Source organism: Pungitius pungitius, chromosome 12 (genome assembly GCF_949316345.1).
Source record: "Pungitius pungitius chromosome 12, fPunPun2.1, whole genome shotgun sequence".
NCBI classification, from domain to species: domain Eukaryota; kingdom Metazoa; phylum Chordata; class Actinopteri; order Perciformes; family Gasterosteidae; genus Pungitius; species Pungitius pungitius.
In genome coordinates this window covers 220,760-248,329 of record NC_084911.1, presented here as the reverse complement: position 1 = coordinate 248,329, position 27,570 = coordinate 220,760, and the positions used below count along the sequence as shown (strand labels likewise).

Here is a 27,570-nt window from a genome sequence, read left to right as displayed (position 1 = left end):
CTGAGGGCCCGCTGAAGCCCAGTGGGAACTACTGCCCGGGGGAAGATGACCCGGTTCTGACTGTAGCACGAAGCTCAAAGAGCTTCTACTGGATCAGAGTCTGTATAAATGTGTGTGTTTATTAAACTATATGGTACAAACACCACAGATCTGTATTTACGTCTTCATGATGGTGTAATGAGTCAATGCTAACATAGCTTAGCACTCACCGTCTCACAGAGGAAGCTAACGGAACATGAGCTCAGACTCAGAGATACCCTCAAGTTTCACCATATTTGTATAAACACTGACTGCAAGTATTTGTATACATACATAAATACTTTTAACTACAGGTATAGTATATAGTTACTACACATATATATATATATATATCTATATATAGCAGACAGATCAATGAGGCTCTTGGACCTTTATACGTCCAATGAACCATGAAACAAACATGTTTGTTGAAAGTTGCTGTTTTCATTGGTAAGAGGATACGATTTATTTAGTCAACTGGAGATAATATACATTAACAGATAATAAACAATTACATCATCTTCCTGGTGATGTTGCCGTATACAACATTTTGAAATTTGAATTCAAAGGTTTTTTTGTAAACACTAAAATAATGAGTAATCCCTTTAGAAAGTGTGTAAAGTAGACACTTGTTTAATTGCTGAGATGTTGAGATGGAGGTGTCCCAGCAGCAGTCCTGAAGTGTCCGTTGGACACAGCTACGGCGTTGTCATGACGCTGTGAACTCAGGGACAGGCCGGAGCGTTGACACAGTTCTGCTGCTGTTCAGACTCCTCCCCGTCGGGCAGCGGGCCGCAGTCATCGTTTGGAGTCCCAGAGAACGATGCTACCTCCTTCCTACGCCCGATGGTTGGTCTACACACACACACACACACACACACACACCAGTGAACACTCTGAGATGCTCCTCCAGATGAGGAGCAGGTGGCCGATGGTGGAGACTCACTCGTAGCCGCTGTAGTCCACGTCACAGCGTCTCTTCCTGACGCGTTTGGATTTGACTCCACAGGGCGGGAAACACAAACTCCACGAGTTCCATTCCCCCCAGGTCCCCTTCACTGAGTCACACACACACACACACACACACACACACACACACATGAAGCCTGTGTTTGGATCACTGTGAGTCAAACCTGTGTGTGGTGTGTGTGTGTGTGAGTGTGTGAGTGTGTGAGTGTGTGTGTGTGTGTGTGTGTGTGTGTGTGTGTGTGAGTGTGTGAGTGTGTGTGTGTGTGTGTGTGTGCATCACGCACTGTAACAGCCATTGACATCGTAGCAGACCCGTGACTCGGTCAAACTGTCCCCGCTGCAGATGGACCCGTTGTGGACCCGGTGGAGACACAGACGCTCTCGGCTCTGACTGCCGCCTGCAGTCTGCCTGCAACGGATGTCCCTCCCCGGGAAGGGGCTCCTGCAGGGCCCCCAGCGGGACCATTCCGACCACACGCCATCCACTGGGAGGCAGAGGACAGGGACCCCGCCAGAGAGACATTCAATTCAATTCATTTCATTTTGTATCACCCCAAATTACACCTCTGCCTCCGAGGGCTTTACAGTCTGCACACAGGTGACATCCTGTGTCCCTCACCTGGGACACCAGAGACACCAGAGATGTACCTGGACAGTGTGTGTTGGTTGAGCAGATTTTGGTTCTACGTCCCTCTCCAGGACATGGCCATCCGCCATGTTTAGGGGCGGGGCTGTCACATCTCCTGAATGACTCCTGAAGTCCCACCCCACAGGTAACAGGACAGGAAGAGAAGGGAGACCAAGACCCCCAACTTCCATTCACTGGTCGAGAGACAGAAACACAGCAAGTTATCGTCTCCAGAAGACGCCTGGAGTCTGTCATGGTCTCCAGAGGACACCTGGAGCCTGTCATGGTCTCCAGAGGACGCCTGGAGCCTGTCATGGTCTCCAGAGGACGCCTGGAGTCTGTCATGGTCTCCAGAGGACACCTGGAGCCTGTCATGGTCTCCAGAGGACGCCTGGAGCCTGTCATGGTCTCCAGCGGACACCTGGAGCCTGTCATGGTCTCCAGAGGACCCCTGGAGCCTGTCATGGTCTCCAGAGGACACCTGGAGCCTGTCATGGTCTCCAGAGGACGCCTGGAGCCTGTCATGGTCTCCAGAGGACACCTGGAGCCTGTCATGGTCTCCAGAGGACGCCTGGAGCCTGTCATGGTCTCCAGAGGACACCTGGAGCCTGTCATAGTCTCCAGAGGACGCCTGGAGTCTGTCATGGTCTCCAGAGGACGCCTGGAGCCTGTCATGGTCTCCAGAGGACACCTGGAGCCTGTCATGGTCTCCAGAGGACGCCTGGAGCCTGTCATGGTCTCCAGAGGACACCTGGAGCCTGTCATGGTCTCCAGAGGACGCCTGGAGTCTGTCATGGTCTCCAGAGGACGCCTGGAGCCTGTCATGGTCTCCAGAGGACACCTGGAGCCTGTCATGGTCTCCAGAGGACGCCTGGAGCCTGTCATGGTCTCCAGAGGACGCCTGGAGCCTGTCATGGTCTCCAGAGGACGCCTGGAGCCTGTCATGGTCTCCAGAGGACACCTGGAGTCTCTCATGGTCTCCAGAGGACACCTGGAGTCTGTTATTGTTTGTTTATGCTTCAGACAGGTGAACCTGCGCAGTGAGGCAGGTTGTCGCAGTTTTGATCCTCGCTGTCGTCACCACGGCAACCCAAGCCGGGCGGGTCCGTTGAGGGGGCGGGGTTAGAACAGGTGCGCCGGCGGTTTCTGATGGGAGCTCGGCCCTCTGCGATACAGGAAGAGGAGCACTGAGCCCAGCTGGACCAACTGGACCAGAGCCCGGCCACTGAGACAGGAACAGAGGGGATGCTGGGTATTAGTGTGCATGCGTGTCTGTGTGTGCGTGTGTGTGTGTGTGTTACCGGGGCAGGGCCTCTGACAGCAGGTGCCGTTGCAGGGGATCATCTCCACCTTCTCTTTGGGCCTCTCACACTCTGAGCCTCCGATACCGAAGCACTTCCTGTTCCTCTGCATCACTCCCTCTCCACACGGGACGTTGCACTGTGACCATGGCGACCAGGGGGACCACACCGGAGGACTGGGAACACAGCAACATGTACTGGTGCTACTGGTTTATGCATGAGGCTTTTATTGTGAAAGGTCAGAAGGGAAGCTGTGTGTGTGTCTGTGTGTGTGTGTGTGTGTGTGTGCGCACACTGACCCACAGGACTGACACACTCCATCTGTTGTCTGGTAGCCGTACTGAGGGTTTTGACAGCAGTCCTCTTCATCCACCTCCCCCAGCTCTTCATCACACTGACCGAGGCTCAGGTCGAACTGTGCAAAGCAACGCACACCGCCTGCACACACACACACACACACACACACACACACACACAGAGTTCACACATCTGGACCCCCTCAGGAGGTGGATTCACACGGTCGACCGGGCTCTCCACTCAGAACCCAAACCCTCACACGCGGCCCCACCACAGGTATGACTCACACAGAGGTCAGAGTGTGTGTGAGTGTGTGAGTGTGTGTGTGTGTGTGTGTCTGTGTGCACTTGGATTACGTCACAGAGGGAAGTTTGTTCTGTTTTTTTGGTTCCAAAAAGATTTTTTCTTTGAATCGCTTTTAAAACTTAAAAAATGTGAAGTGAGATCTGTATACAAACAACAACAACAACAAACCAAACTGACCTGAACGCTGCACAGACGCCAGAACCACAACCAGAACCAGAAGCAGAACCCTTTGACCCTCCATCCTGAAGTGAAGACAGATTTGAGGCTCAGCAGAGCCCTGGTGTGTGTGTGTGTGTGTTTAGTAACAGGAAGTCCATATAAGGGAAACCCTTTCGGGGCTCCGGATTGGTCGGGAGTCTCTGGGTTTAGAGTCTACGTATAGAAGCAAATGTTTGTTTGACCTGAGCAAACATTTCTACTGACGTCCTTCAGAAAGCGACAGTGACTGAAAGCAGGAATGAAACAATATGTGCAGTCATTTGATTTAGGATTATTTAAACATGAATAAAATACATGTTGCGTATAATGTAACGCAAGTTACGATTTCACACTATTTTTTATTTGTCATTATTAGTTTCCTTATTTTCTTTCAATTTTAAATATAAGATAAGACGGATTTTAAATAAAAAATAAAAGTTACAAATAAAGTGGATTTGGGTCCATATTCAGCATCACCCTCCCCACAAGGACACAGGTCCTTCTGCTCTCTGATTGGACGATCGGGAGGACCACTAGAAGTTCTCCCACCGATGGAGACCCCTGACACCACCTGGGTCTGTGACATGTACACACTATACACACTATACACACTATACACACTATACACACACTATACACACTATACACACTATACACACATGCAATACCTACTGTTTAGCATCATGCTAAACAAAAGCATCATCTTAATTATGCTGTTTTAATTTACTTTTATTAGATGAGTAATAGATCACACACAGTAGTTCACACGTTTCATCCTTTGATAAAAAAACCATAACATTAGTCTTGTTTAAATAATAAACTGAATAAAAAGACATCACATGTCATAAACTGTTAAGTACACAATTAACTGAACAGATAATAACAGATCATTTCATGTTTCTTCATGTTTATATATTGTTATTCATCCAAAAATAATGTATTTATCTTTCATTGTGTAATTCTAATTAAATGACACAATTAAAACTATATTTTGCTACATAAGTGGAAATCTCTTTGAAACGTTTGAAACATCCTGAGTATAAATAAATGTTGATAACATCTTCAATCATCATTTCTGGTTTCTTTGTCCCGTCAGTCTGCAGCTGCTCTTTGGCTGGAGGAGAAAGGTCAAAGGTCACTCTCAGGTCAGCTAGCGCCCTGCATGCTGAAACAGCTTCAGCTCACCTGTGTGAGCTCATGGTGCCGCTGTGCTTGGGGGCAAAGGTCACGCCTCTTGCTGCTCTCTCCTGAGATCCAAACGAGCTCTTCCTCATGATCCCTGAATCATAAACGTTATTAAGTCATAAGTTTTAATGAATGTTGTTGATGTTGTTGTTCTGTTTATGTGCAGCGAGACCTCCTCACCTGCAGGGTGCAGCACCTCCGGTCTCTGCAGGCTGTTACTGCGAAGAGGAGGGTGGGTCCCCGTCTTGGAGAGGCGGCGTTGGCGGTGGTTCAACATGGCGGCCGGTGAGACGATGCCGGGGGGCGGGACTTTACCTTTCCTCTGGTACAGCCCCTCAATCTCTTGCTTCTGATTGGCTTGAAGGTTCTGCACCTCCATGTGGTGTCTAATGTTCAAAGGGTTCATAGCTTATTCACTTCTTTCCCTTACATATTGTTTTCAACATTTTCCATCAATCAACTTTTTCCATCAATCAACTTTTTCCATCAATCAACTTTTTCCATCAATCAACATTTTCCATCAATCAACTTTTTCCATCAATCACCTTTTGCGTAGCTCTCGGAGCTCCGCCCACATCTCCTCATTCTCACTCTCTGATTCGTCAGAGCTGATGTAAAGCGCGGAGCGGCTCCACAATTGGCTGCTGGCTGAACCATCTCCCACGTTAATGCTCAGTCTTCGACCCCCCCTCGTCCTCTTCTCCTCCTCCTCCTCCTTCTCCTCCTGTCCATGAGGGTTGCCATGGAAACCCTGAATATGAACAGGCGGGGAAACAACCACCGTGCTGCTCTCTGATTCGCTGAGCCCTGTGTCGCTGCTTTCTGAGCTTCCTGATTGGTTTGCACTGGAGGGGGGTGGGGAGTGTGATGTGGGCGTGGCCTGGTGGAGGGGGCGTGGCTCCTGTGGACGGGCAGTAGGAAGGCCTTTAGTGGGCGTCACCTGGAAACGACCAACGTTTAAGACTGAAGTTTTGTTCCCTGAAAGAGAGACAGAAAAAAATGAGCAAAGTGGGGCTAGAGGACAGAATCAGTGCTAATGAGGATGAACAAACTAATCTGAGACGTAGGGCTCACCTTCCGGTCGGGTGGGGGTCACCTGGACGGTATCGAGATGAGCGGTTGGACTGGGAGGAGAGACGGTCTCTGGAAGTGTTAGATCAGATTAATGATCAGTGATCACACTCTGATTTGATGTTGATTTGTGATGTCAGCGGGTACTCACCTTTAGGGGGCGGAGCTGAGCCAACCTCCACCTGAACGGGGCTAAGAGGCTGAAATGATTGAGTCGAGGAGTAAGTTAATGAATGAAGGAGAGAGTGAAGGAATGAAGGAGTGAGTGAATGAGGAAGGGAGTGAAGGAGTCATTTGATGAAGAAGTGATGGAGGCAAGGAAGGAGATATTTGAATAAATGAAACCAGCTTTTTTAAACCTTCTACGTGGACTACAGGAATCAGCAAGCTCACCTGTGCCTCAGGTGCGTTGTGGATTTGGCTGGGCGTAGCCCCCAGCTGGCTGTCAAGAGCAGAGCCTGGTGGAGGGTTAGGGGGGCTGAACAGCTGGGAGGAGAAGGAAGCAGAGAAGGAGCCATGGCCTGAAGGGAAGAACTCAGGACCCATGGAAGGGGACATGGGGGGAGGGAATGGGGGAGAGGGGTTCTGGGGGGGAAAGCCCTGGTTGGGGGTCCCGGTGGGGGGTAAGTAGGACTGAGCCATGCTCATGGCCAGAGAGAGCACATTGGCCAGAGAGAAGAGTGGCTGGTCGGGGGCGGGCCAGTGAGGACGAAGGGAGGGGGTAGGGGAGAAGAAGGGGGAGGAGGTGAGGAGAGAGGAGCTACTGTGGTCTCGGTGGAGGCTGGTTGTGGAGCCGTGGGGGGGGTATGGGGTGTTATACACAGGAGAAAGGGTGGAGTCGGGCGGGGGGTAATGGACAGGAGGCTGATGGGAGGAAGCTGAAGAGAGAGAGAGAGAGGGATTATCAACAAGGGGTTTGATAAAGGAACCCCACCATGACCAAGACGTGCTTGGAGACAAAGACTTGTCTCACAGCTCAGGGCCAGCAGAGATCTCCACGTGGACCTGCTCCCTTTTATGAAATAATAAACTCCTTGCAGGGTCCTTAAGCCTCGCGCATTGACCCTGAGACACACGCATTTCATCCCGTTGACCTGCTAACGACGTATCGTGTGCGTAGCGTCTCCTCTCGGCCACCGTACGCTCGTTACTAAGCAACAGGGACGCCTGAACACACGGGACAGGTGGAGGCTTTTGATACAACTTGAGACCTGCTCAGTGCAGTGTCCCAGAGGACAAACGACAATGAAGACCAAGAAAAGACTGTTCAGTCGTGAGGCTGGTTTAAGAAAAGAATCAGTGGCATATGTCTTCATACCAAAGAAGCTTCACACACTTAAAGCTCCTTTTGTAAATCATAGCAAACCGTAGTTTGAATTAAATTAAAGTGAATTTCCAAACAACAAAAATTGTGGCCAATGAAATTGCTGAGTGTCTAATCACCACGAGCCACAGCGGCTGGAGATCAACGTTAATGTCCAGCCCTGACGAGGACGTACCTGAGGAGGTGTGAAAGGACGGGGACCTCAGCGCTCTGAGGGGGGGTGTGGCCTCACCAGCAATGTAAAAGTCTCCCTTTGAGGGGGAGGAGTCTGGATCTGCAAAGTTTGACGGAAAAAATGTTTTTTCAAGTTGAATTCCTTTTATTTAGAAGACTAGAAGTCAAGATATTAGTATTATAAGATGTGACTTTACTTTGCTTTTATTTGTTATTGTTTTAAGCTCCTGTTGAGCTCAGTGAAAAATAATGAACTAACCGAAACGTTATCAAAGTCGTTCAGTTAATTAACTCACTTGCATTGAGTTTATACTAGAAACATATCATCATATCAAACATATTTTGAATCCTTTTAATATCATAGTGATCCTTATTAAATGTTCTGACTCAATGGATTCTACTTCCTGTTCTCTCTGAACCATCGTTTGTTACCAGGAAGTGATGACGGGCTCCTGGCGAGGCCGCGTGTTGGCGCCATGCTCTGTAGAGACACCACAGGAGACAACAACACCGTGATGAAAGGATCAATCATTGGGATTGTTCCATCTCTCTGAATCCGAGCTCGCCTACAGGTGAGTCGTTAAGCGTGGGGGGGGCGGAAAGGTGGGGCGACCCGGCGCTGTCGGCCAGCTGCTGTCGAAGCATCATAGACTCCGCCCTCCTGATGATGTCGTACATGCGGCGGATGAACCCTTCCCGTTCTAACGGCACGATGAAGTCTCTGTGGATCTGAACACAGTCGTTATTACGGTAGCTTCGTTATTCCTGATCGACACACATCAGGTTTCATCTCTAACTGAACGAAAACCTTTCATCGATAAAAGTCACAAATACTGAAAAATATATTATTAATATGTCAGATACATAAAGACCTTGATTACAAATGATTTATGCGCAAAAGAAAAAAAGAAGCAAGAAATGTACATTATTACTATTATTATTATATAAAGAAAAGTCTTTTTTTGCCGCCGCGAGGTGAGTCTTTGCGCTGCGCTCTGATTGGCTGCTGCCGCTCACCATCACCGAGGCGATGTCCTCCGGGTTGTCTCCGTCCAAGTCAAACTTGAAGGTCACCATCTTGCTGTTGTGGGTTTGCAGCTGACACTCCACCACGCGGTCCGCCATGTCGGTTACCTGAACGCACCACAGCGTCGTTTAAACGTGTAAACGTGAGTGCACACCTTATCGTTGCACGTGTGTGTGTGATGTCACGTCACCCCGGTGATTCTGAGGCGAGCCTTCGCTCGCCGGCTCAGCTGCTTCGTGGCCGCCTGTCTTCCAACTTCCTGGTTGCCCCTCTCTGATTGGCCCTCATTGCCGTCACTCAAACCCGAGGTCAAGTCGGAGGCGTTGCTGCAAACCGGAAGTGAAGAGACACACAAGACGTCTTTAGAGAGAACTAGATGTTTAAAAGGTGGATATTTATGGAATAAATGTTTAAGAGGACTAAATGTTTACGAGGTAAATGTGTGCGTCACCTCTCAATAGGTGAAGAAAAGCCACAAACGGACTCAGATGGCTGTCGCTCAGCATTGTGGGACACGGCAATGCTCTGGAGAAGACAATAGTCACTTCCTAATCTGATTGGTCTAGAATAATTTATAACTATAAAATATGGCTAATTACTACTCCATTTTTTTATTCATTACTCCATTGCTTTCAATGTTAAAAGCGTCTGTCTTTAGTTTAGCGCAGTCTTTTCCCAACTTCAGCCACGCCCACAACCCACCTTGGGGAAACGCAGCACGGGAAGAGGCGGAGCTTTGGGCGGAGGCCGGATGATAGGGGGAGGAGCCTGATGTTGAATGGTTTCTTGAGGCAGTGGTGCAGGGGCGGGTACAGAGTGGGGGGGCGCGGCTTCGACCTTCCCTGGCACACCTGTGTAGGTGAAGCCTCCGTCCATCTCAAAGTCCGCTGCCGACAAGGAACATGAATACAAATGAAATGATTTTGATCAAATGAAAAAGTCAATATAATTACAACCACAGCTGAGATATTGATACGATACGATATTAGTAACCCTGACATGTAGTGTTTCCATCTCCTTCTGTCCTGCTGCTGATCCCAGAATCCTCTCTGCTTGCTGAGGAGTCCTGCTGCAAGTTTTAAACGTAAAGATCTTAAATATTTTTAACCAGCTAGTTGTTAAAGACAGAAAACAGAAAACTACTTCTTTTGTTGAATTAATATCTTCATAAAAAATGATCTTCATGGAATCAGTGAAGTCTCACATATCAAGAAAAACTATGTTTGAGGTATTGTAGTAACACGTCAGCTAGTTCATTACAGTTGTATGAGCCCAAATAAACTATTTAACTGTTAAGTTTTGTTAATTCTCTTCAAAAGTGCTAAAAAGTAATTGTCAACTCTTAAAATGATTATTTGTCACGTTTCCATGTAATCATCTTTGGATGTACTTGATTGGCCGAGCTGGTGCCAGATGTTAAGCTGTGATTGGCCGGTTTTGGTACCCAGGGGGAGGGGTCGGACTCCTCGGCTTCCTTCTTTAAAGTGTCCTCCAGCAGTCGCCTTTGTTTTTCTCGCTCCCGCTTCACGGCCGTCACCCGGTGTCTGATCGCCTTGGCAACCGGCATGTAGTCGGCCTCACACAAGAACCCCAGCACCACCTGAGAGACAGTGAGGGAAGGGTGAGACCACCTCACCCGGGGGGGATGTCATCGACACGTTCAGGTGGGTGGGGCTACCATCTCCTGGGCAACCTCCTCCGGGATGTCTTTGTACAGCTCGAACAGGAACTCGATGGCGTTGTTGTCCTTGTACTTCCCGTGGAGCTTCTTGTTGTTGTCCATCTTGAGCCAGAGCTTCAGAGCCGCCTTCGAGCCTTTGTCCTCCTCGGCCAGCTCCACATGGACCCCCAGCTGTTCCTGGAAGAACCGGTGGTCCAGAAGGTCCTGGACCGTGAACCTGCAGCCGGAAGACCAGGAAATCAACAGCTGGCGTAAGAAAGTTCAACTATTCATGTGTCATTGTACACACACACACACACACACAAAACAAATTAAAGCTACACATAAGCAACAATTTGACCCCTTTGACCTTATATGAACATGAATAACTGAGATACACAGAGAGTGCTTTAGAATAACAATAAAAAAGGACAGGAGGAAGCTAACAAGGAGTGTGACTGGTTTTTGTCATTTTTAAATACTAATGAAAGAGAAAGAGTTGATGTAAGATGTTGTCAGGGTTTTATTTTGTAGTCTCATGTCTCTTGTGTCCCTGGGTTAACTTCACTTTCTGCCTTGTCCTGTCTTCCCCGGTGATGGTCTGCAGTGTCCATGATTGTTTCCACTTGTGTCCAATCACCTGCACCCCCCCCATGTGGATTTAAGCCCTGTCAGTCTCTGTCTCGTGTCGCATCATTACATGTTGTGGGTGTCTGTCCCTGTTGGCGTTTTACCACTTTATTAAAGAATACTTTTTGCCTGAAACTCTGTGCTTGAGTCCTGACTTCCTGCACCACCACCCTGTGACAGATGTTAGAGACACCAAACCAGAAGTAATCTGTGTTGTGCTGGAAAGTTTATCCAGAAGCTAAATACAAATCTTTGAGTTAGAAAACACTGCTTCTCGTCTTGATTTGTGCACCCACACCTCGCACATCGATCCTGAACTTAATAAATATTTCAATGTTTACAGGTGTTCACAGGTGACCCCTTACCTCTCGCTGCTGTTGGTACGAATGCAGCCTTCTATGATCTCCTTGAGCTCCGGGACTGAGACCTTGAGGAAACTGTCTGGTTTGATTCCCTACGAGAAAAACAAATGTGGAGCATATGACCAGAAACAGGAAGTGGATGGCAATCAGGTGTGGGTGCAGCCTGACGTTGAATTGTGCCAGGGAACGTTCAGGGACCAAAATGCTGCAGGGGTTTGTGGACTAAAGTTCAGGGACCAGCGTGTGTCCAGAGACATAAAGTGGACTGCACTCAGGTGGACGGAGCCTCACGTTGGTGACTTTGCGGTAGATCTGGGCAGCGTTTTGACACTCGGAGTACGGGTACTCGGACGTGGCCATCTCCAGGATGCACATGCCGAAAGCGTAGACGTCCACGCCCTCGTCGTACTTCTCCTCGTACATCTCTGGAGCCATGAACTCCGGGGTCCCTGAACACACCCCAACAGTGACAGTAAACAAACCGCTCACCACGCTGGCCTGTCTTACGTTGCTTTCTCACCGATCACGCTCTTGGCGAACGAGGCCTTTTTCAGCGTGGCGAGGCCCAGGTCTCCGATCTTCACTGATGCGCTGGGTCCGGTGATAAAGACGTTGTCACATTTCAGATCTCGGTGCAGGATAGGAGGGCAGCGGGAGTGTAGGAACTGAAGCCCCTTAAGGATCTGGAAGCTCCAACGCTTTAGCAGCTTCAGCTTCATCTGACGAAACCGCCGCAGGTACCTGAAGCGGTTTAGAAACACAGGTAAGCTCCTCCAGTGAGGTGTTCAGGGACTACAATGATGTGCAGCATTCAGGGACAAGAATGAGTGTCTCTGTAGTGGTCTCACGTCTTCAGGGTCCCGGAGGTCATGAGCTCGGTCACCAGGATGGTGCACTTGTGGCCCCTCAGTGTTGACTTCCAGGAGTCGAAGAAGCGGACGATGTTGGGGTGCTGCAGAGCCTTCAGCATCTCCACCTCCTCCGTGAACCTCTGACGCTCCAACTTGGAGAGACGATGAGTCTGAAGATCAATAATGAGTCAAATTGAACAAAAGTTAAATGGAAAACTTTTCTTATTTATCATTAAATAAAATGTCACCATATAAACGATGCATCAACACATCAGCAGAAACTTTTTTTACATGAACATTTGAGGGAAGAACCATAAACACCTCATTAAGTTTGTGTGTTAGCGTCTGTGTGTGTGTGTGTGTGTGTGTGTGTGAGAGCTGTTATCTACATCAACCAGCTGCCGTCTGGCCAATATGAAATAAGACCATGTTCATGGTACAAAAAACGCTGAGTCACCGTTGTATCTCGCTCATACACACATTCTAACACGAACTAACACATGCTGACATGCAAACACACACTTGCACACTGTAACATATGTTACCTCTTTGGTTAGCTTTGTTGTTAGTGCTAAAGTTGTAATGCTGTAATCGTTTTGTTATCTGATGTCAACCTTGTTTCTGACTTTTGATTAGCGCCATCTTCTTTTCTTGCAACCAGAAGCGACATCAGAGGGCAGAGCTGTCTGCTGTTGTGTCCTGTTGTGTATAGTGTGCGTACTGTTGTGAACGGCTGTGTTTAGTGTGTGTCTGTAGTGCTACGTACTGTTACCTGCAGCTCACACCAAGCAACCTCCACGGTTGTCTCAGTATCGAGTCCTTTATAGACCGCCTTGAAGGATCCTCGTCCGATCTCGATGTTGAACTTCAGGAATCGTCCGTCCGGAGACGATGCCACTGCCACTGTCTCCTCTTCGTCACGCTCCTCCTTCTCGTTTGGTTGCCACGGTAACCCCTCATTGTTGTCTGACAACGTGACTGACGTCTCCTCCCCTGAGTCTGAGTAGATGTCCTGATTTGCCGGAAGGTTGTCCTTTGAGGTTGTCATGGTAACAGGAGAAAGGAGGAGAAGAGGTGGACTTCTTCTTCCACTTCAGGTCTTTTCTTGGTTCGGTTGTCTTTTTCCTCCTCTTGAGGTCAGAGAAGTGGGAGGAGCCACCATAGGATTTAATTAAACTGTAACACAAAGACATTTTCTTATTTTAAGTGTTTTATGTCTGTCTGATGATTTTTTGTTCCTGTTTGTATTAATCGTTTTATTTGCGGCGTTTTGACAATGAATGAGATATTTTGTTTCCTAAAGATGAAAACTCTGCAAAACTGCATGAAATATATATAATAGAATAATAATATATCATATATCATATTACATTGTGTGACATCAAATAATACAGTACTGTCTCTCATCTCATCTTTAATCCGGGGTCGGGTCGGGGGGGTTAACAGCCCCAGCAGGGGGCCCTAAACTTCCGATTCCTGGGCCACATCTACCAACTTTGACGGGGCGCTCAAGGCGTTTCCAGGCCAGTGTGGAGATAAAAGCTCTCCTGGGTCTCCCCTTATGGCTCAGCTCTCTTTTCGTTACAAAGGGTGCAGTAAAGAGAGTGGAATACCGTAACTCAGGGTATGGACACATTCCTGGACCCATCTCACTTTGGGCGTACAGGGATTGGATGGCCCCAAGAAAGGACCTCCTCACCCCGTACTGCCGCTGCACCTCCTACAGTATCTCTAGAGGGACGCAGTCATACGCCTTCTCCAGGTCCGCAAAACACAGTGTAGACCAAACACAGGCGCCCTCCAAGATCCTCGCAAGAGTAAATCCTAATTTTTTCTTTTCAATCCGTGATTTGATAATCGGACGAATCCTCCTTTCCAACACCTTGGAGTACTCTTCACCATGGAGGCAAAGTAGTGTAATACCCCTGTAATTGCCACACACTTTTTAAAGAGAGGTACCACCACTCCAGGGTGGCACTGTTCAAGACTTCCACGCAATGTTGCAGCACCTCTTGCAGAGTCTTTGACTACCTCAGTGACTTCCACAAGGGAAATTGACGATGATCCTTTCTCAGCCTCCAGATGAGGGCGAAGGTGGATTCAGATGATGGATCTCTGGTCTAGGTTGCTCTGGTACCATGTACACCAGGGGTGCCCACACTTTTCCAGCGTGCAAGGTACTTTTCAAATGACAGTACCTAACCCTAAACTGGGTACTGTAGTCGGGGAAAAGGGTAGTAGCTGTAACCCAATGGAACAACAGCACTGCATACCGTCAGGGCAAAGTAAGTCGATATAAAAAACCAACAGCCATCATCGGTCAGAACCGTTACCAGCATATTTTTTGCTTTTCAATGAAAGTGAATGCGTCAGTTAGTAAGCAAGGGTAGTTAATAAGCATTAGCATTAGCTTGCATGACGTGAATTTTTTGTCAATGGCAGATGATCTCCTGGCACTGCCTATGCAATCAACCGGTTGATCGGGATCAACTTTTTGGGCACCCTGACGTACACTTGAATATCCTCATGATCGAAGGTGGTGTTCGTTATGGACGATCTATGACGGGATCGGATTCAGGTCAGAGGAGCCACTCCTCCCGATGGAGCCTCTCCAGGTGTCTCCCTCATCGTCCACGTCTGCATTGAAGTCTCCCAGCAGGACGATGGAGCTGTGCATAGAGGTAAGTCCCACCACATCCAACTGATAAGTCTCCAGGCAGTCTAAGGAGGAGCTCTCCCCAGAGGCTGCATCTGCTGCCCAGGTCGGGTCCATCTAGACCCCCCACTGTACCAGACCCCATCGTTTCCCCCTCAGGTGCTGAGCACAGAATGAGAGTTTGGGTGTGTAATATGTATTATGTGATATTGTATTATATTATTTCATGCAATATTGTATGATATAATATTGTACTTGATTATATTATATTATGCCATGATATTATGTCATATATTACATCACATTATTTTGTATTATGTTATATTTTATTCTATGATAATATGATATTATATTTAATCTTGTATATTATTATATGATACAGCATATTATTTGGCAATATATTATATCATAAATCACATGACATTATATGATGTTACAATATTTTTAGTATAAAAAAGCCAACATTTTGTTGGTTTTGAGTGTGCTGAATGTCTTAAGACTACTTTATTTTAACTCATTTTCTCTGTGCACGCATTGTAACGTGTCAATGTTTACAGATGTTTTTTGTTGAGCACACAATAACCAATAAATTAAAAAATAAAATGATATTGCATTCACTCACTCTGTCAGCAGTCACTGAACCAGTAAAACACAACAGGGACCAGTGGAAGTGGTTTCTCAGAGTTCTGGTCCATCCAGGTCCTCGTACAGTTCAATGTGAAGACTTCTTCAAGTGTTCTTCTTGTTCTCCTCCTTCTTCTTGGGTAGAAGTGGTTTCTGCTCAGAAAGCTGCCGCTGTGAGAGAGCCCTATCAGCGGAGAGCAGATGGCACGAGTTACATGTAGCCCCGCCCACTGACACCTGTCACCTGACCTGATAAAACACCAGATATACTTTGAAACCTTCACTTAAACTTTTCGTTTCAAATCTCTATGACGTCACCCGTGACATTATTCACCAATAACATGTAATCATTATTTAATGAGTCAAAAAATATATTTTTGGGGGTTGATTCTATTTGGTTTCATGTTTTAACTTCAAAAAGTTTTTGTATTGGTTTTAATTTCTAATTGCGTTGTTGACCTCGTGCAGAAGTGTCTTTTTCCTCATGACTTTAACTTTTTCTGAGAATATTGTTCATCCAATTATAGATGTTTAATGTAAACATTGATTTAATTCAATATATATTAAATGGAATCATTGACTAATGTCGCTGAGTGATTGATTGATTGATGAGACGCTGCGTCACGTTTCTGTGGCTCCTCCCCCCCGCCAATGTCTTGGCTCGCAGGTTCATCTGAGCTGCTGGATTAGTTCACCACACTCTTCCTCATTGATGAAGGAGCGACATCAGTTAGATTAACCTTTTATAGGGAGACAGATCTATGACATCACAAAGACCCGTTATGACATCACTTCCTGTACGAGCGCCATAGACGATGAAGACAGGAAGCATTTATTTACAAGAAGACCTTCTGGAGCCGTAACGTTACGTGATGAAGACCACACGCTGCAGCCGAGGGTCCACTGTCCCACACACTGTCTCTATACTGTCCCACACAGTGTCCCTCACACTGTCCCACACAGTGTCCCACACACTGTCTCTATACTGTCCCACACACTGTCCCACACACTGTCTCTATACTGTCCCACACACTGTCTCACACACTGTCCCACACACTGTCCCACTGACTGTCTCACACACTGTCTCACACACTGTCCCACTGACTGTCTCACACACTGTCTCACATAGTGTCCCACTGACTGTCCCACACACTGTCTCACACACTGTCCCACACACTGTCTCTATACTGTCTCACACACTGTCCCACACACTGTCTCACAGACTGTCCCACACACTGTCCCACACACTGTCTCACACTGTCCCACACACTGTCTCACATAGTGTCCCACACACTGTCCCACACACTGTCCCACAGACTGTCTCACATAGTGTCTCACACACTGTCCCACACACTGTCTCACAATGTCTCACACACTGTCCCACACACTGTCTCACACACTGTCCCACACACTGTCTCACAATGTCTCACACACTGTCTCACAGACTGTCTCTATACTGTCCCACACACTGTCCCCCACACTGTCCCACACACTGTCTCACACACTGTCCCACACACTGTCTCACAATGTCTCACACACTGTCCCACACACTGTCCCACAGACTGTCCCACACACTGTCTCACACTGTCCCACACACTGTCTCACATAGTGTCCCACACACTGTCCCACACACTGTCCCACAGACTGTCTCACATAGTGTCCCACAGACTGTCCCACACACTGTCTCACAGACTGTCTCTATACTGTCCCACACACTGTCCCCCACACTGTCCCACACACTGTCTCACACACTGTCCCACACACTGTCTCACAATGTCTCACACACTGTCCCACACACTGTCCCACAGACTGTCCCACACACTGTCCCACACACTGTCTCACACTGTCCCACACACTGTCTCACATAGTGTCCCACACACTGTCCCACACACTGTCCCACAGACTGTCTCACATAGTGTCCCACAGACTGTCCCACACACTGTCTCACATAGTGTCCCACAGACTGTCCCACACACTGTCTCACATAGTGTCCCACTGACTGTCCCACACACTGTCTCACACACTGTCCCACACACTGTCTCTATACTGTCTCACACACTGTCCCACACACTGTCTCACAGACTGTCCCACACACTGTCCCACACACTGTCTCACACTGTCTCACATAGTGTCCCACACACTGTCCCACACACTGTCCCACAGACTGTCTCACATAGTGTCTCACACACTGTCCCACACACTGTCTCACAATGTCTCACACACTGTCCCACACACTGTCTCACACACTGTCCCACACACTGTCTCACAATGTCTCACACACTGTCCCACACACTGTCTCACAGACTGTCTCTATACTGTCCCACACACTGTCCCACACACTGTCTCACACACTGTCCCACACACTGTCTCACAATGTCTCACACACTGTCCCACACACTGTCCCACACACTGTCCCACACACTGTCTCACACTGTCCCACACACTGTCTCACATAGTGTCCCACACACTGTCCCACAGACTGTCTCACATAGTGTCCCACAGACTGTCCCACACACTGTCTCACATAGTGTCCCACAGACTGTCCCACAGACTGTCCCACACACTGTCTCACATAGTGTCCCACAGACTGTCCCACACACTGTCCCACACACTGTCTCACATAGTGTCCCACACACTGTCCCACACACTGTCTCTATACTGTCCCACACACTGTCCCACACACTGTCCCACACACTGTCTCACACACTGTCTCACATAGTGTCCCACACACTGTCTCAAAATGTCCCACACACTGTCCCACACACTGTCCCACACACTGTCTCACAATGTCCCACACACTGTCCCACACACTGTCCCACACACTGTCTCACAATGTCCCACACACTGTCCCACACACTGTCTCACACACTGTCTCACATAGTATCCCACACACTGTCTCACATAGTGTCCCACACACTGTCCCACACAGTGTCCCACACACTGTCTCTATACTGTCCCACACACTGTCCCACACACTGTCCCACACAGTGTCCCACACACTGTCTCTATACTGTCTCTGATCTATACAGAAGATGCATCCATGAAGCCTCTGATTGGTCCGAGTGACGAGGCATTAAAATGAGTCTATACTTTACAGTGATGTGACATCCTCTGTCCTGACAATACGATTCAAATACACATATTATCTGCTCGTATGAGTTCATCGTCTCCTGCTCGTCTTCCTTTAAGTTTATTTGTCGTTGTACCGTTAAAAAATCCTTGTTTCGGTGATCGACTCTTCTGACGTATGACGTGATGCTTCAAACTAATCAGACCGTTTGAGCACCTTCAGGGAACCGAGACCACCTGGTGTCAATCATCTGCTTCATTTGAGCTGGACCATGGGACATTTGATGGACTTCGTTGAACCACGTACGAGGAACAGGGCCCTGGGGCTCGTTTCAAGGAGTCAAACCCTAAACTCTGAGTTTGGGGTTCAGATCAGCTGTTTAGAGTCGGTTCAATCAACTCAGAGTTGAGCGTTTGCACTGAAGGCAGCATGAATGGAGCCGTGATACAACGAGTTACCATGGTAACCACCACACACAATCGGTCTCATACGTATGGAAGTAAATCTGTGCCATCGGGGGTTGAAATAAAAAGTTGATTGAATTTCTAGCACTGAATATTTATGCATTGAAATTATGTACCTGAATGTTTTTCAACATTAAAACACCGCAAAAAAATTCAACCTAAAAAAAAAAAATGTTGAAATATTCGAAATGGAGGCTACAATATTCAACCGCAAAAAATTCAACCTTGGCACACCAATATGCGGAGGCTACAATATTCAACCCAAATAAATTCAACCTTGGCACACCAACATCCGGGACACTAAGGAGGAGCAATCGATTCTAGATTCAAGATCAGTAGCGTGCGTCAAGCTGAAGGAGCGAGCACCCAAAACACCTTCGGCTTCGGATTGTATCCATGTCCAATAATAACGGGGCTTTAACTCTTCTTCATGTCATCAGTGTGGTTTGTGTCTGTAAGATTCCGTAATAGACAGCTGACATTTGTACATTAACAGACTGTGTTGGACATGAACTAAGCGGAAGTTAAACGAGAGCGTACAGCCGCTCACAATACGCCTCTTCTTCTAGTTTTGAATTCATTTAATGATGCTGAGATCCTTGGACAAGCTGTTAGGAGTGATTGGCGGAGTTTTGAAAACCAGGAACGCGCTTGAAGAGGCAGATGAGCCGCTGTATCGTAGTGGGGGGGGGCAGCGGCTTTAGCGGAGCGCGCAGACACATAAACCCGACAGGACATGCAGGAATAACCGCAGTAGCGTCGGTGGAAGGATCCTTTTTCACAGCGGCACAAGCCGATCTCAGTTGGGTATTAAGCGACATTCAAAGTCCACGTAACGTTAAATGAGTCTTCATGGCCATGGGTAAACTTTATTGAGGATCTGGCACAACACAGCGACCTGCAAGTAGCGCAGAGTCTTACGTAAAGGGATGTACGTCTTAATGCGAGGCTTTAGAATTTATCTCAAAGGGATCCTGTATTTGCTCGTAAAGTCTGAAACGAGAACCCATTTTTCAGTGACGGTGTTACGTGCCTACTGGTTTTTGAACCTACTGGTTTGGCTACGGGTGCGTGTTTGTTTTCCCCCGGTGTTACGTGCCTACTGGTTTTTGAACCTACTGGTTTGGCTACGGGTGCGTGTTTGTTTTCCCCCGGTGTTACGTGCCTACTGGTTTTTGAACCTACTGGTTTGGCTACGGGTGCGTGTTTGTTTCCCCCCGGCAGGCAGGTGTTGTCTGCCTCCGTCACTTGAGTCGTCACACATTTGCAAACATATTGTTCTGAAAATGTTCAAAAATGCATCCCATATCCATTGCAGCGATTACGATTGTATAAGTGAGCACTACGTCACTGCCACGTATGAAGAAATACATAAAAGAACATTTATTAAAAGTCCGCCACAACCGGGATTCGAACCGTGTCGCGCAAAATAACGTAGTGCCACAGAGCGGCTGTGCTACCCACTCGGCCAACCGAGCTTAAGGGATTTCAGTTGATTTGTATATTTTAATAGAGTTGTAAATCGTCAGTGGCAAGCAAACGTTTTGGTTTAGGGTGAACATTATATGTTCTTTTATGTATTTCTTCATACGTTGCCACACTGATGGCATGAAGAAGAGTTAAAGTCCCGTTATTATTGGACATGGATACAATCCGAAGCCGAAGGTGTTTTGGGTGCTCGCTCCTTTAGCTTGACGCACGCTACTGATCTTGAATCTAGAATCGATTGCTCCTCCTTAGTGTCCCGGATGTTGATGTGCCAAGGTTGAATTTATTTGGGTTGAATATTGTAGCCTCCGCATATTGGTGTGCCAAGGTTGAATTTTTTGCGGTTGAATATTGTAGCCTCCGCATATTGGTGTGCCAAGGTTGAATTTTTTGCGGTTGAATATTGTAGCCTCCATTTCGAATATTTCAACATTTTTTTTTTTTAGGTTGAATTTTTTTGCGGTGTTTTAATGTTGAAAAACATTCAGGTACATAATTTCAATGCATAAATATTCAGTGCTAGAAATTCAATCAACTTTTTATTTCAACCCCCGATGGCACAGATTTACTTCCATACATACGTCCCCCCTGTTGAGGTGTAAATATTAATGCAAGCGTACGGAGTTTGAACCGTGATCAGAACCAAAGCAACACGCTGCTGCAGCAAAAGACAGAAACAAGGCTTAATATTTAATGTACAAACTCATCATAAAACACACATGACTAATTCACTGTGTTAGAACACACTACACACAGGCTGGAAACACACACCATGCTCATATTTAACCACTAGAACACTAACTGGTCCAAAGGTACTGAACCTATAATGTGTTTTATTCCTCTTTAATGGTTCTCACTGGTTTGTGTCCAGGGAACAAAGACGTTTCCTCACAACTCTGCAAACAGCAGCTTTACTAATATTCTCCATCACGTTGTAAAGGAAACGTGATACGACACAAAGAATGTGCTGTGATGAGAGAGCACGTCCACGATGGGGGACGTTAGTCATATGAGGACACCGAGGTTTATGTATTATTTAGACATATTTGATGGACTGTGAAGAAAACGATACCATTCAAACAAGTATTAATCTGTAAATGACAGTAAATCTGATCAGGGCTCAAAATTCTCTCCAACGTTTAACACCCTGAGACATCTGTCTGATATAACAGCATCAATATACCTCAGTCAAGTGTAAAGCAGACTAAACATGTATTTAAGGTTTGTTCTTCTTCTTTAATCAGTCGGAGCATCAGCAGATTATTGTGATTTCCTTAATCTCCTTTTTAATCTTCATAAATTAATTGAATCTTGTTTCATTTGTTTATTGACAACACAGACATATTAATGATTGCATTAATATAACACCCAGATAATGGCTAACAGTAGATTAGTCTTACTTAATACTGGTGTAAAATCCTTAAAATGGACATTCAGTATGTTAAATAATACTTGGAGGTATTGAAACATGTACAAGTTGTGCGTCTAGTTGAGATAACACATCAATTCAATGTTGAGTCATGTTTGTAGCCTGTTAGCTGCAGCTCATTGTATTCTTAATTTTATATATACATTCTGGTAATCCAATTAAACGTATTATTTTAAATTGATAAATAATAATTATTAGTATTGTCATTATTTGTATCATTCTTTTTATTATTATTTATTTAAATTGTATTGGACGTATTTTGTTTGTGTTCACGTTTCATATTAATATGATCAATAGTTTCTTCTTAACATTATTCAAAAAACTGAATGGGTCACATAAACAACTTCAGGACTGAATCGATTTATCCGCCATTGATTGATCTTCTTTCTGCGATCTGTTTATGCTGTCTGAATTATCCCACAATGCTTTGCGCCCTCAGTAGTTGCCAGTCACTGTAGCAGCACAGACTGAAGTGACGCTGCGGATTTTTGTTAACGGCTCGGAATCGAGCTTTTTGTTTCACCGAAATCTCAGCTGTTTCTGTCCCGAGCTTCATGAAGGAGACGGCGGCCAAGCGGCGGGGGGACAAGGCGGGAAACCCGGACTCCAAAGCCGAGAAGCCGAAGGACCCGGGCCCCGAGACGCAGGACGTGGAGATGCCGGAGGAGGACGCTGCTAACGTGGCTAAACAACCCAAGGAGCTGGATAGCCTGACTCTGGACGGTAAACGTCTCACACCCCCGTTATAAAGCCCGGGCTGGCCGGTTAACTGCAGATGGCCTTGATTCCTTTAGCATGAGCAGCTAATGTTAAACAACATGGACGCTGGGTGGTAAATACGGCGTTAGCATGTTAGCATCAGCGGCTAACAGACGATGCGAGGAAGCTACGGTGAGCGTCTAATTTAACGCGAGTGTTTACACCCGTTTATTTATGTGTTGATGCTTCTGTGGCTGTCAGAGGACACCTCAGACCGTGTTGGTCCTGAGCAGGACCTGGACAGGTGGACCTCACACCGCGTAACAGGAGCTCCTCCTTTCTGTAACCCGCAGACATCCGGGAGCACGTGAAGCAGATCGAGAAGGCGGTGTCCGGGAAGGAGCCCCGCTTCGTCCTCAGAGCTCTGAGGGCTCTGCCTTCCACGAGCCGCCGCCTGAACACCAACGTCCTCCACAAAGCCGTGTTTGGCTTCTTCACCAACAACACCTCCACCAGGGACTTCCTGTTGGGCTTCCTGGAGGAGGTGGGATTAGTTATGTTTCCTGACTCCTTTTAGATGTAGCCAAAGGGAGACATGTGATCACTTGTCGGTCCTAATACCTTCTGTCTGTCTCATCAGCCAATGGAGATGGCTGAAGGAGACGTCCCGTTCCGTCCTAGGACGGGTAAAGCGGCCTCGACCCCTCTGCTGCCGGAGGTGGAGGCTTATCTGCAGCTGCTGCTGGTGGTCCACCTGACCAACAACAAGAGATACAGTGAGGTCTGTCTCCGTCTGTCTCCGTCTGTGTCTCTGTTTCTGTCTGTAGACATGAGACAATCCGTGTGCATCTGTCTCTGTTGATGATGGACCGATCCAAATAAATCACATATTTAAGGAACATGTTTGTCAGGGCTGCAACTAAGCATTATTTTCGCAATCGACTAATCTATTGATTGTTTACTAGTGTAATCTATTGATTGTTTACTAGTGTAATCTATTGATTGTTTACTAGTGTAATCTATTGATTGTTTACTAGTGTAATCTATTGATTGTTTACTAGTGTAGGAGCATGAAACAAACAAAGAGGCAAGCGTCTTGTTGTCTACAGCAACACAGAGGTGTCGTTGGTTTTATCTCCTAACTTTGTGTTCCTGTTCTTTAGTGTGGAAATGGGCCTCTGGGCTTCTGTGAGTAACTGCAACAGATCCACAGACGGGCTTTGATGCTTTGATGCTTTGATGCTTTGATGTAGATGAGATTCTTACTGACAGAAAGAACGACACGGAGCTGGAACCTCGTGAGCAAACGTCTTGAGCAAGACGGACGCCACAAATGCTGATTAAAGCGAGGATGTAGCGGCGTTCCTTTGGTCCATTTCCTTTGATTCTTTTCGCCTTCACGCAGCAAAGCGTTGACTAAAGAAATAGATTCTGTCACACGGAGACAAACGAGGAGTCAATCCAACTGAATGGCTTCTCAATGTGTCCCATGTCTTTAGTTCCTGCACAATGAGCATAAATCTAAATGAAATGATTAATGAAGTAATAAATACCCTTCAAGGAGAAACACTCATTATATTGTTTATAGTTTGAAGCAAAGTGTTCTTATCTATTTATATTTACACTATTGTTTAGACAGTTAATATATTTTTCAATTTGAAGAAGAACAATTGGCATTAAAAACCACTTTTTTTGTTTCAATTATTGTTTTGTTCATTAAAAAAAAGACCCAAACGATTCCCATCCCTAGATGATGATGATGAGGATGGAGGTGATGATGATGATGGTCTTGTGTGTTCCAGGCTCAGAAGGTGTCAGACGACCTGCTCCAGAAGATCGGCTCCAAGAACCGCAGAGCTCTGGATCTGGTGGCTGCTAAGTGTTATTATTACCATGCCAGGGTGTACGAGTTCCTCAGGAAGTTTGACACCATGCGCAGGTACACACACACACACACACACACACACACACACACACACTCTGCTCATGAGCTAACAGCAGTGGTCTCCTCTCAGCTTCTTGCACACTCGCCTGCGTACAGCGACTCTGCGCCACGATGCCGACGGGCAGGCGGTGCTCCTCAACCTGCTGCTCAGGAACTACCTGCACTTCAACCTGTACGACCAGGCGGAGAAGCTGGTCTCCAAGTCGGTGTTCCCCGAGCTCGCCAACAACAACGAGTGGGCCCGCTACCTGTACTACACAGGTGAGATCTGACTGTCTTGGCAGCGTTTAGTTATGCTAAAGGACTGGACCCAGACCATTAGGTACTACACATCTCCCGTGTACCTGTGTTTCTGCAAAGGGCTCACCTGTGTGTCATGTGACCTCCTGCAGGTCGGATCAAGGCCATCCAGCTGGAGTACACCGAGGCTCGGCGGACTCTGACCAACGCTCTGAGGAAAGCTCCTCAGCACACAGCTGTGGGCTTCAAGCAGACGGTACGTTCCCCGCAGCACGCGTCCGTGTCCAGAGGCCCGTGCTAACGGCGTATTGATCTGTGATCAGGTCCACAAGCTGCTGATCGTGGTGGAGCTGCTGTTGGGAGAGATTCCTGACCGACTCCAGTTCAGACAGCCGTCCCTGAAGAGGTCTCTGATGCCCTACTTCCTGCTGACTCAGGGTCAGTTGCTACTGACGGCGTCCTGTAGCACAGTCTGTTGATGGCCACCATGCTGATGCGTGTACTCTGTGTGCAGCGGTGAGAGCAGGTAACCTGGCCAAGTTCAACCAGGTGTTGGAGCAGTTTGGGGAGAAGTTTCAGACCGACGGGACGTACACACTCATCATCCGCCTGAGACACAACGTCATCAAGACGGGTGAGCCGAGCACCAGAGACCTGGGACATCACAGCGCCATGTTGGCTGTTTTATAGCTGTGTGTGTGTGTGTGTGTGTGTGTGTGTGTGTGTGTGTGTGTGTGTGTGCGTGCACACAGGCGTGCGTATGATCAGCCTGTCGTACTCTCGGATCTCTCTGGCCGACATCGCCCAGAAGCTTCAGCTCGACAGCCCAGAGGACGCAGAGTTCATTGTTGCCAAGGTAACGGGAACGCTTGTACACTGCATCAGGATTACAAACTCCACCCCACTGATGTGTGTGTGTGTGTGTGTGTGTGGTGCAGGCGATCCGCGACGGAGTGATCGAGGCGAGCATCAACCACGAGAAAGGCTTCGTCCAATCAAAAGAGACCATGGACATCTACGGAACCAGAGAGCCTCAGCTGGCCTTCCACCAGAGGATCTCCTTCTGCCTGGACATCCACAACATGTCTGTGAAGGTGAGACACACACACACACACACTAGGATACGCACAGTGTTCATTTTGGCAGCTATTTTCTATTCAGTCTTTTAGACAAAATGCATGTTAGTCACATTTAGTCATTTTAATGCTTCACATTTAATAGTCACATTAAAGTCCTTTTCTTCACTTCTCAGACCCTCTGTGTTGGGTCTACAGCGGCATAATAGTCCACTCACAGTACTCAGGTTGTCCATTAGATAAATACATTAGGTCTATAGCGGGGGGGGGGGCTACTTCATGAGAACCAGGAACCTAAACACAACACTTTGTGTCTTTGTTTACGCGATGCTTCAATGTCTCTACTGTGAAACGACTTGTCCCAGCAGACACCTCAACGTCCTTCAATCGGTGCAATACATTATTTTTGGGTTTGGATCATGAACCAGTCGCTCTCACCCCGCTGAGCTGAACCAAGGAAGCTCACTCGCACAAGTGTGAAAAGAACCACCGCTGCCCCCCAGTGGCCGAGTGGATGATGTCATCATGACACGTTAATGACCGCTGTACGTCTGTTAGGTGCACGTGAATAAATAAAAAGAAAAGAATTGTGACTTTGTCCCCACCAACGTTTTCGTCTCGTTAACGAAGGTTAGCATAGATTTAGTCATAGTTTTTATTTTGTAAGATCCGTTTTTGTCTCGTTAAAAGGTCGTTTTCATCAATGAAATGAACCGTGCACCTGTCTTCTGTCTGTTCCTGCAGGCGATGAGATTTCCTCCTAAAGCGTACAACAAGGACCTGGAGTCAGTAGAGGTAGCACGCACACACACTGCACTGAGGGGGTCTTCTGAAGCAATGCATGCTGGTACATGTAGGCAGTCACTGCTTCAATGAAATCAACCCTGACTCCATTAAATGTGTGTTCAGGAGCGTCGGGAACGGGAGCAACAGGATCTGGAGTTTGCCAAAGAAATGGCTGAAGATGACGATGACAGCTTCCCATAATCCTCTCTGCTAACTTCCTGTGTGTGTGTGGATGTGTCTGCCAGCCATGATTTATTACCCACAATTCCCCTCTCCTCTGGAATTGTTTTCCTTCTGTAACCTCTGAACAAATAAATTCCACTTTGGATTTGTTGACACAAATGTTTCAGTGGTGTTCTGGGTAATGTAGTTTCTGACCACTTGATATTAAAGCTTTGCACACTGACCAATCAAAGCTCAGGGAATAAAAAACACGAGTTAGTGCTGACTATCTACAAACGTAACTAAACGCAGTTCACAACCAGTGGGTGTGATGGTTGGTGGTTTGAATCCCGGCTGTTTTTCAACACATAATTGTGTGTGTGTATGAAGAAGGTTTTCCCACTTACAAACCATGTAGGAGTACAGACCTGCTCCAGATCCTTCAGGTGTCACCGGGCTGTTGCCGGGCAACATGGACTTCAGCTCCCTCCAAAGATGTTCCACTGGGTTCAGGTCTGGAGGCTAGCTGGGCCAGTCCAGAACCTTGAGATGCTGCTTGTGGAGCCACTCCTTCGGTGCCCTGGCTGTGCTTTGGGTCATCTTCAAATCATTTTATTTTATTTAGCCCGCAAATCAGCCTTTACAGTCTGTACATGAGACGTTCTCTGTCCTGAAACCCTCACATCGGCACAGAAAGAATTCCCCCCAAAAAAGAAAAACCCCTCATGGGGAAAAGGGAAGAACCCTTAGTGAGATGGACTCACCACAGGATGTCATGTGACACAATGAACAACGCCAAAGATGTACATTACCTTCAGTTCATATGACAGAAATGATACTAAATATTTGCATAGTAAGCCAGGTGTACGACAGGACCACTGCAGGGGCAACTAACCACCATCAGGTAGAACCTCCATCCACAGAAGAGGG

The 27,570-nt window shown here is 47.1% G+C and overlaps 3 protein-coding genes across 5 annotated transcripts; 1 reads left to right on the top strand and 2 right to left on the bottom strand.

Annotated features, from left to right (window-relative positions):
- Positions 1 to 459: 459 nt before the first annotated feature.
- LOC119220188 (properdin-like) lies at positions 460 to 3,818 on the bottom strand. The gene is made up of 8 exons (XM_037475972.2): positions 3,697 to 3,818; positions 3,216 to 3,354; positions 2,917 to 3,092; positions 2,649 to 2,840; positions 1,636 to 1,809; positions 1,272 to 1,472; positions 965 to 1,076; positions 460 to 873 (listed from the first exon to the last, which is right to left on the bottom strand). The coding sequence occupies exons 1-8, from the start codon at positions 3,758 to 3,760 to the stop codon at positions 744 to 746; spliced, it is 1,188 nt and encodes a 395-aa protein (XP_037331869.1). The 5' UTR covers positions 3,761 to 3,818; the 3' UTR covers positions 460 to 743.
- A 124-nt stretch (positions 3,819 to 3,942) lies between these two features.
- LOC119220827 (serine/threonine-protein kinase WNK4-like) lies at positions 3,943 to 15,475 on the bottom strand. Of its 3 annotated transcripts, XM_062565791.1 has the most exons (24): positions 15,280 to 15,475; positions 14,514 to 14,670; positions 12,768 to 13,177; positions 11,999 to 12,171; positions 11,671 to 11,891; positions 11,442 to 11,599; positions 11,154 to 11,242; positions 10,177 to 10,396; positions 9,943 to 10,098; positions 9,498 to 9,567; positions 9,201 to 9,385; positions 8,950 to 9,023; positions 8,689 to 8,824; positions 8,489 to 8,605; positions 8,042 to 8,200; positions 7,904 to 7,952; positions 7,473 to 7,571; positions 6,367 to 6,851; positions 6,125 to 6,173; positions 5,977 to 6,045; positions 5,448 to 5,880; positions 5,083 to 5,288; positions 4,903 to 4,996; positions 3,943 to 4,831 (listed from the first exon to the last, which is right to left on the bottom strand). In XM_062565791.1, the coding sequence occupies exons 3-24, from the start codon at positions 13,047 to 13,049 to the stop codon at positions 4,810 to 4,812; spliced, it is 3,546 nt and encodes a 1,181-aa protein (XP_062421775.1). In that variant the 5' UTR covers positions 13,050 to 13,177; positions 14,514 to 14,670; positions 15,280 to 15,475; the 3' UTR covers positions 3,943 to 4,809. The 3 variants fall into 3 exon arrangements, with proteins under 3 accessions (XP_062421775.1, XP_037332985.2, XP_062421776.1); XM_037477088.2 differs by lacking the exon at positions 14,514 to 14,670 and having other exon boundaries at positions 15,280 to 15,474; XM_062565792.1 differs by lacking the exon at positions 14,514 to 14,670 and having other exon boundaries at positions 12,774 to 13,177; positions 15,280 to 15,474.
- Positions 15,476 to 22,152: 6,677 nt separating this feature from the next.
- On the top strand, positions 22,153 to 26,820 carry psmd3 (proteasome 26S subunit, non-ATPase 3). Its single transcript, XM_037477184.2, has 12 exons — positions 22,153 to 22,455; positions 22,785 to 22,975; positions 23,072 to 23,212; positions 24,234 to 24,370; positions 24,447 to 24,637; positions 24,769 to 24,872; positions 24,940 to 25,054; positions 25,131 to 25,250; positions 25,369 to 25,472; positions 25,555 to 25,710; positions 26,437 to 26,487; positions 26,602 to 26,820. The coding sequence occupies exons 1-12, from the start codon at positions 22,287 to 22,289 to the stop codon at positions 26,677 to 26,679; spliced, it is 1,557 nt and encodes a 518-aa protein (XP_037333081.1). The 5' UTR covers positions 22,153 to 22,286; the 3' UTR covers positions 26,680 to 26,820.
- Positions 26,821 to 27,570: the final 750 nt, after the last annotated feature.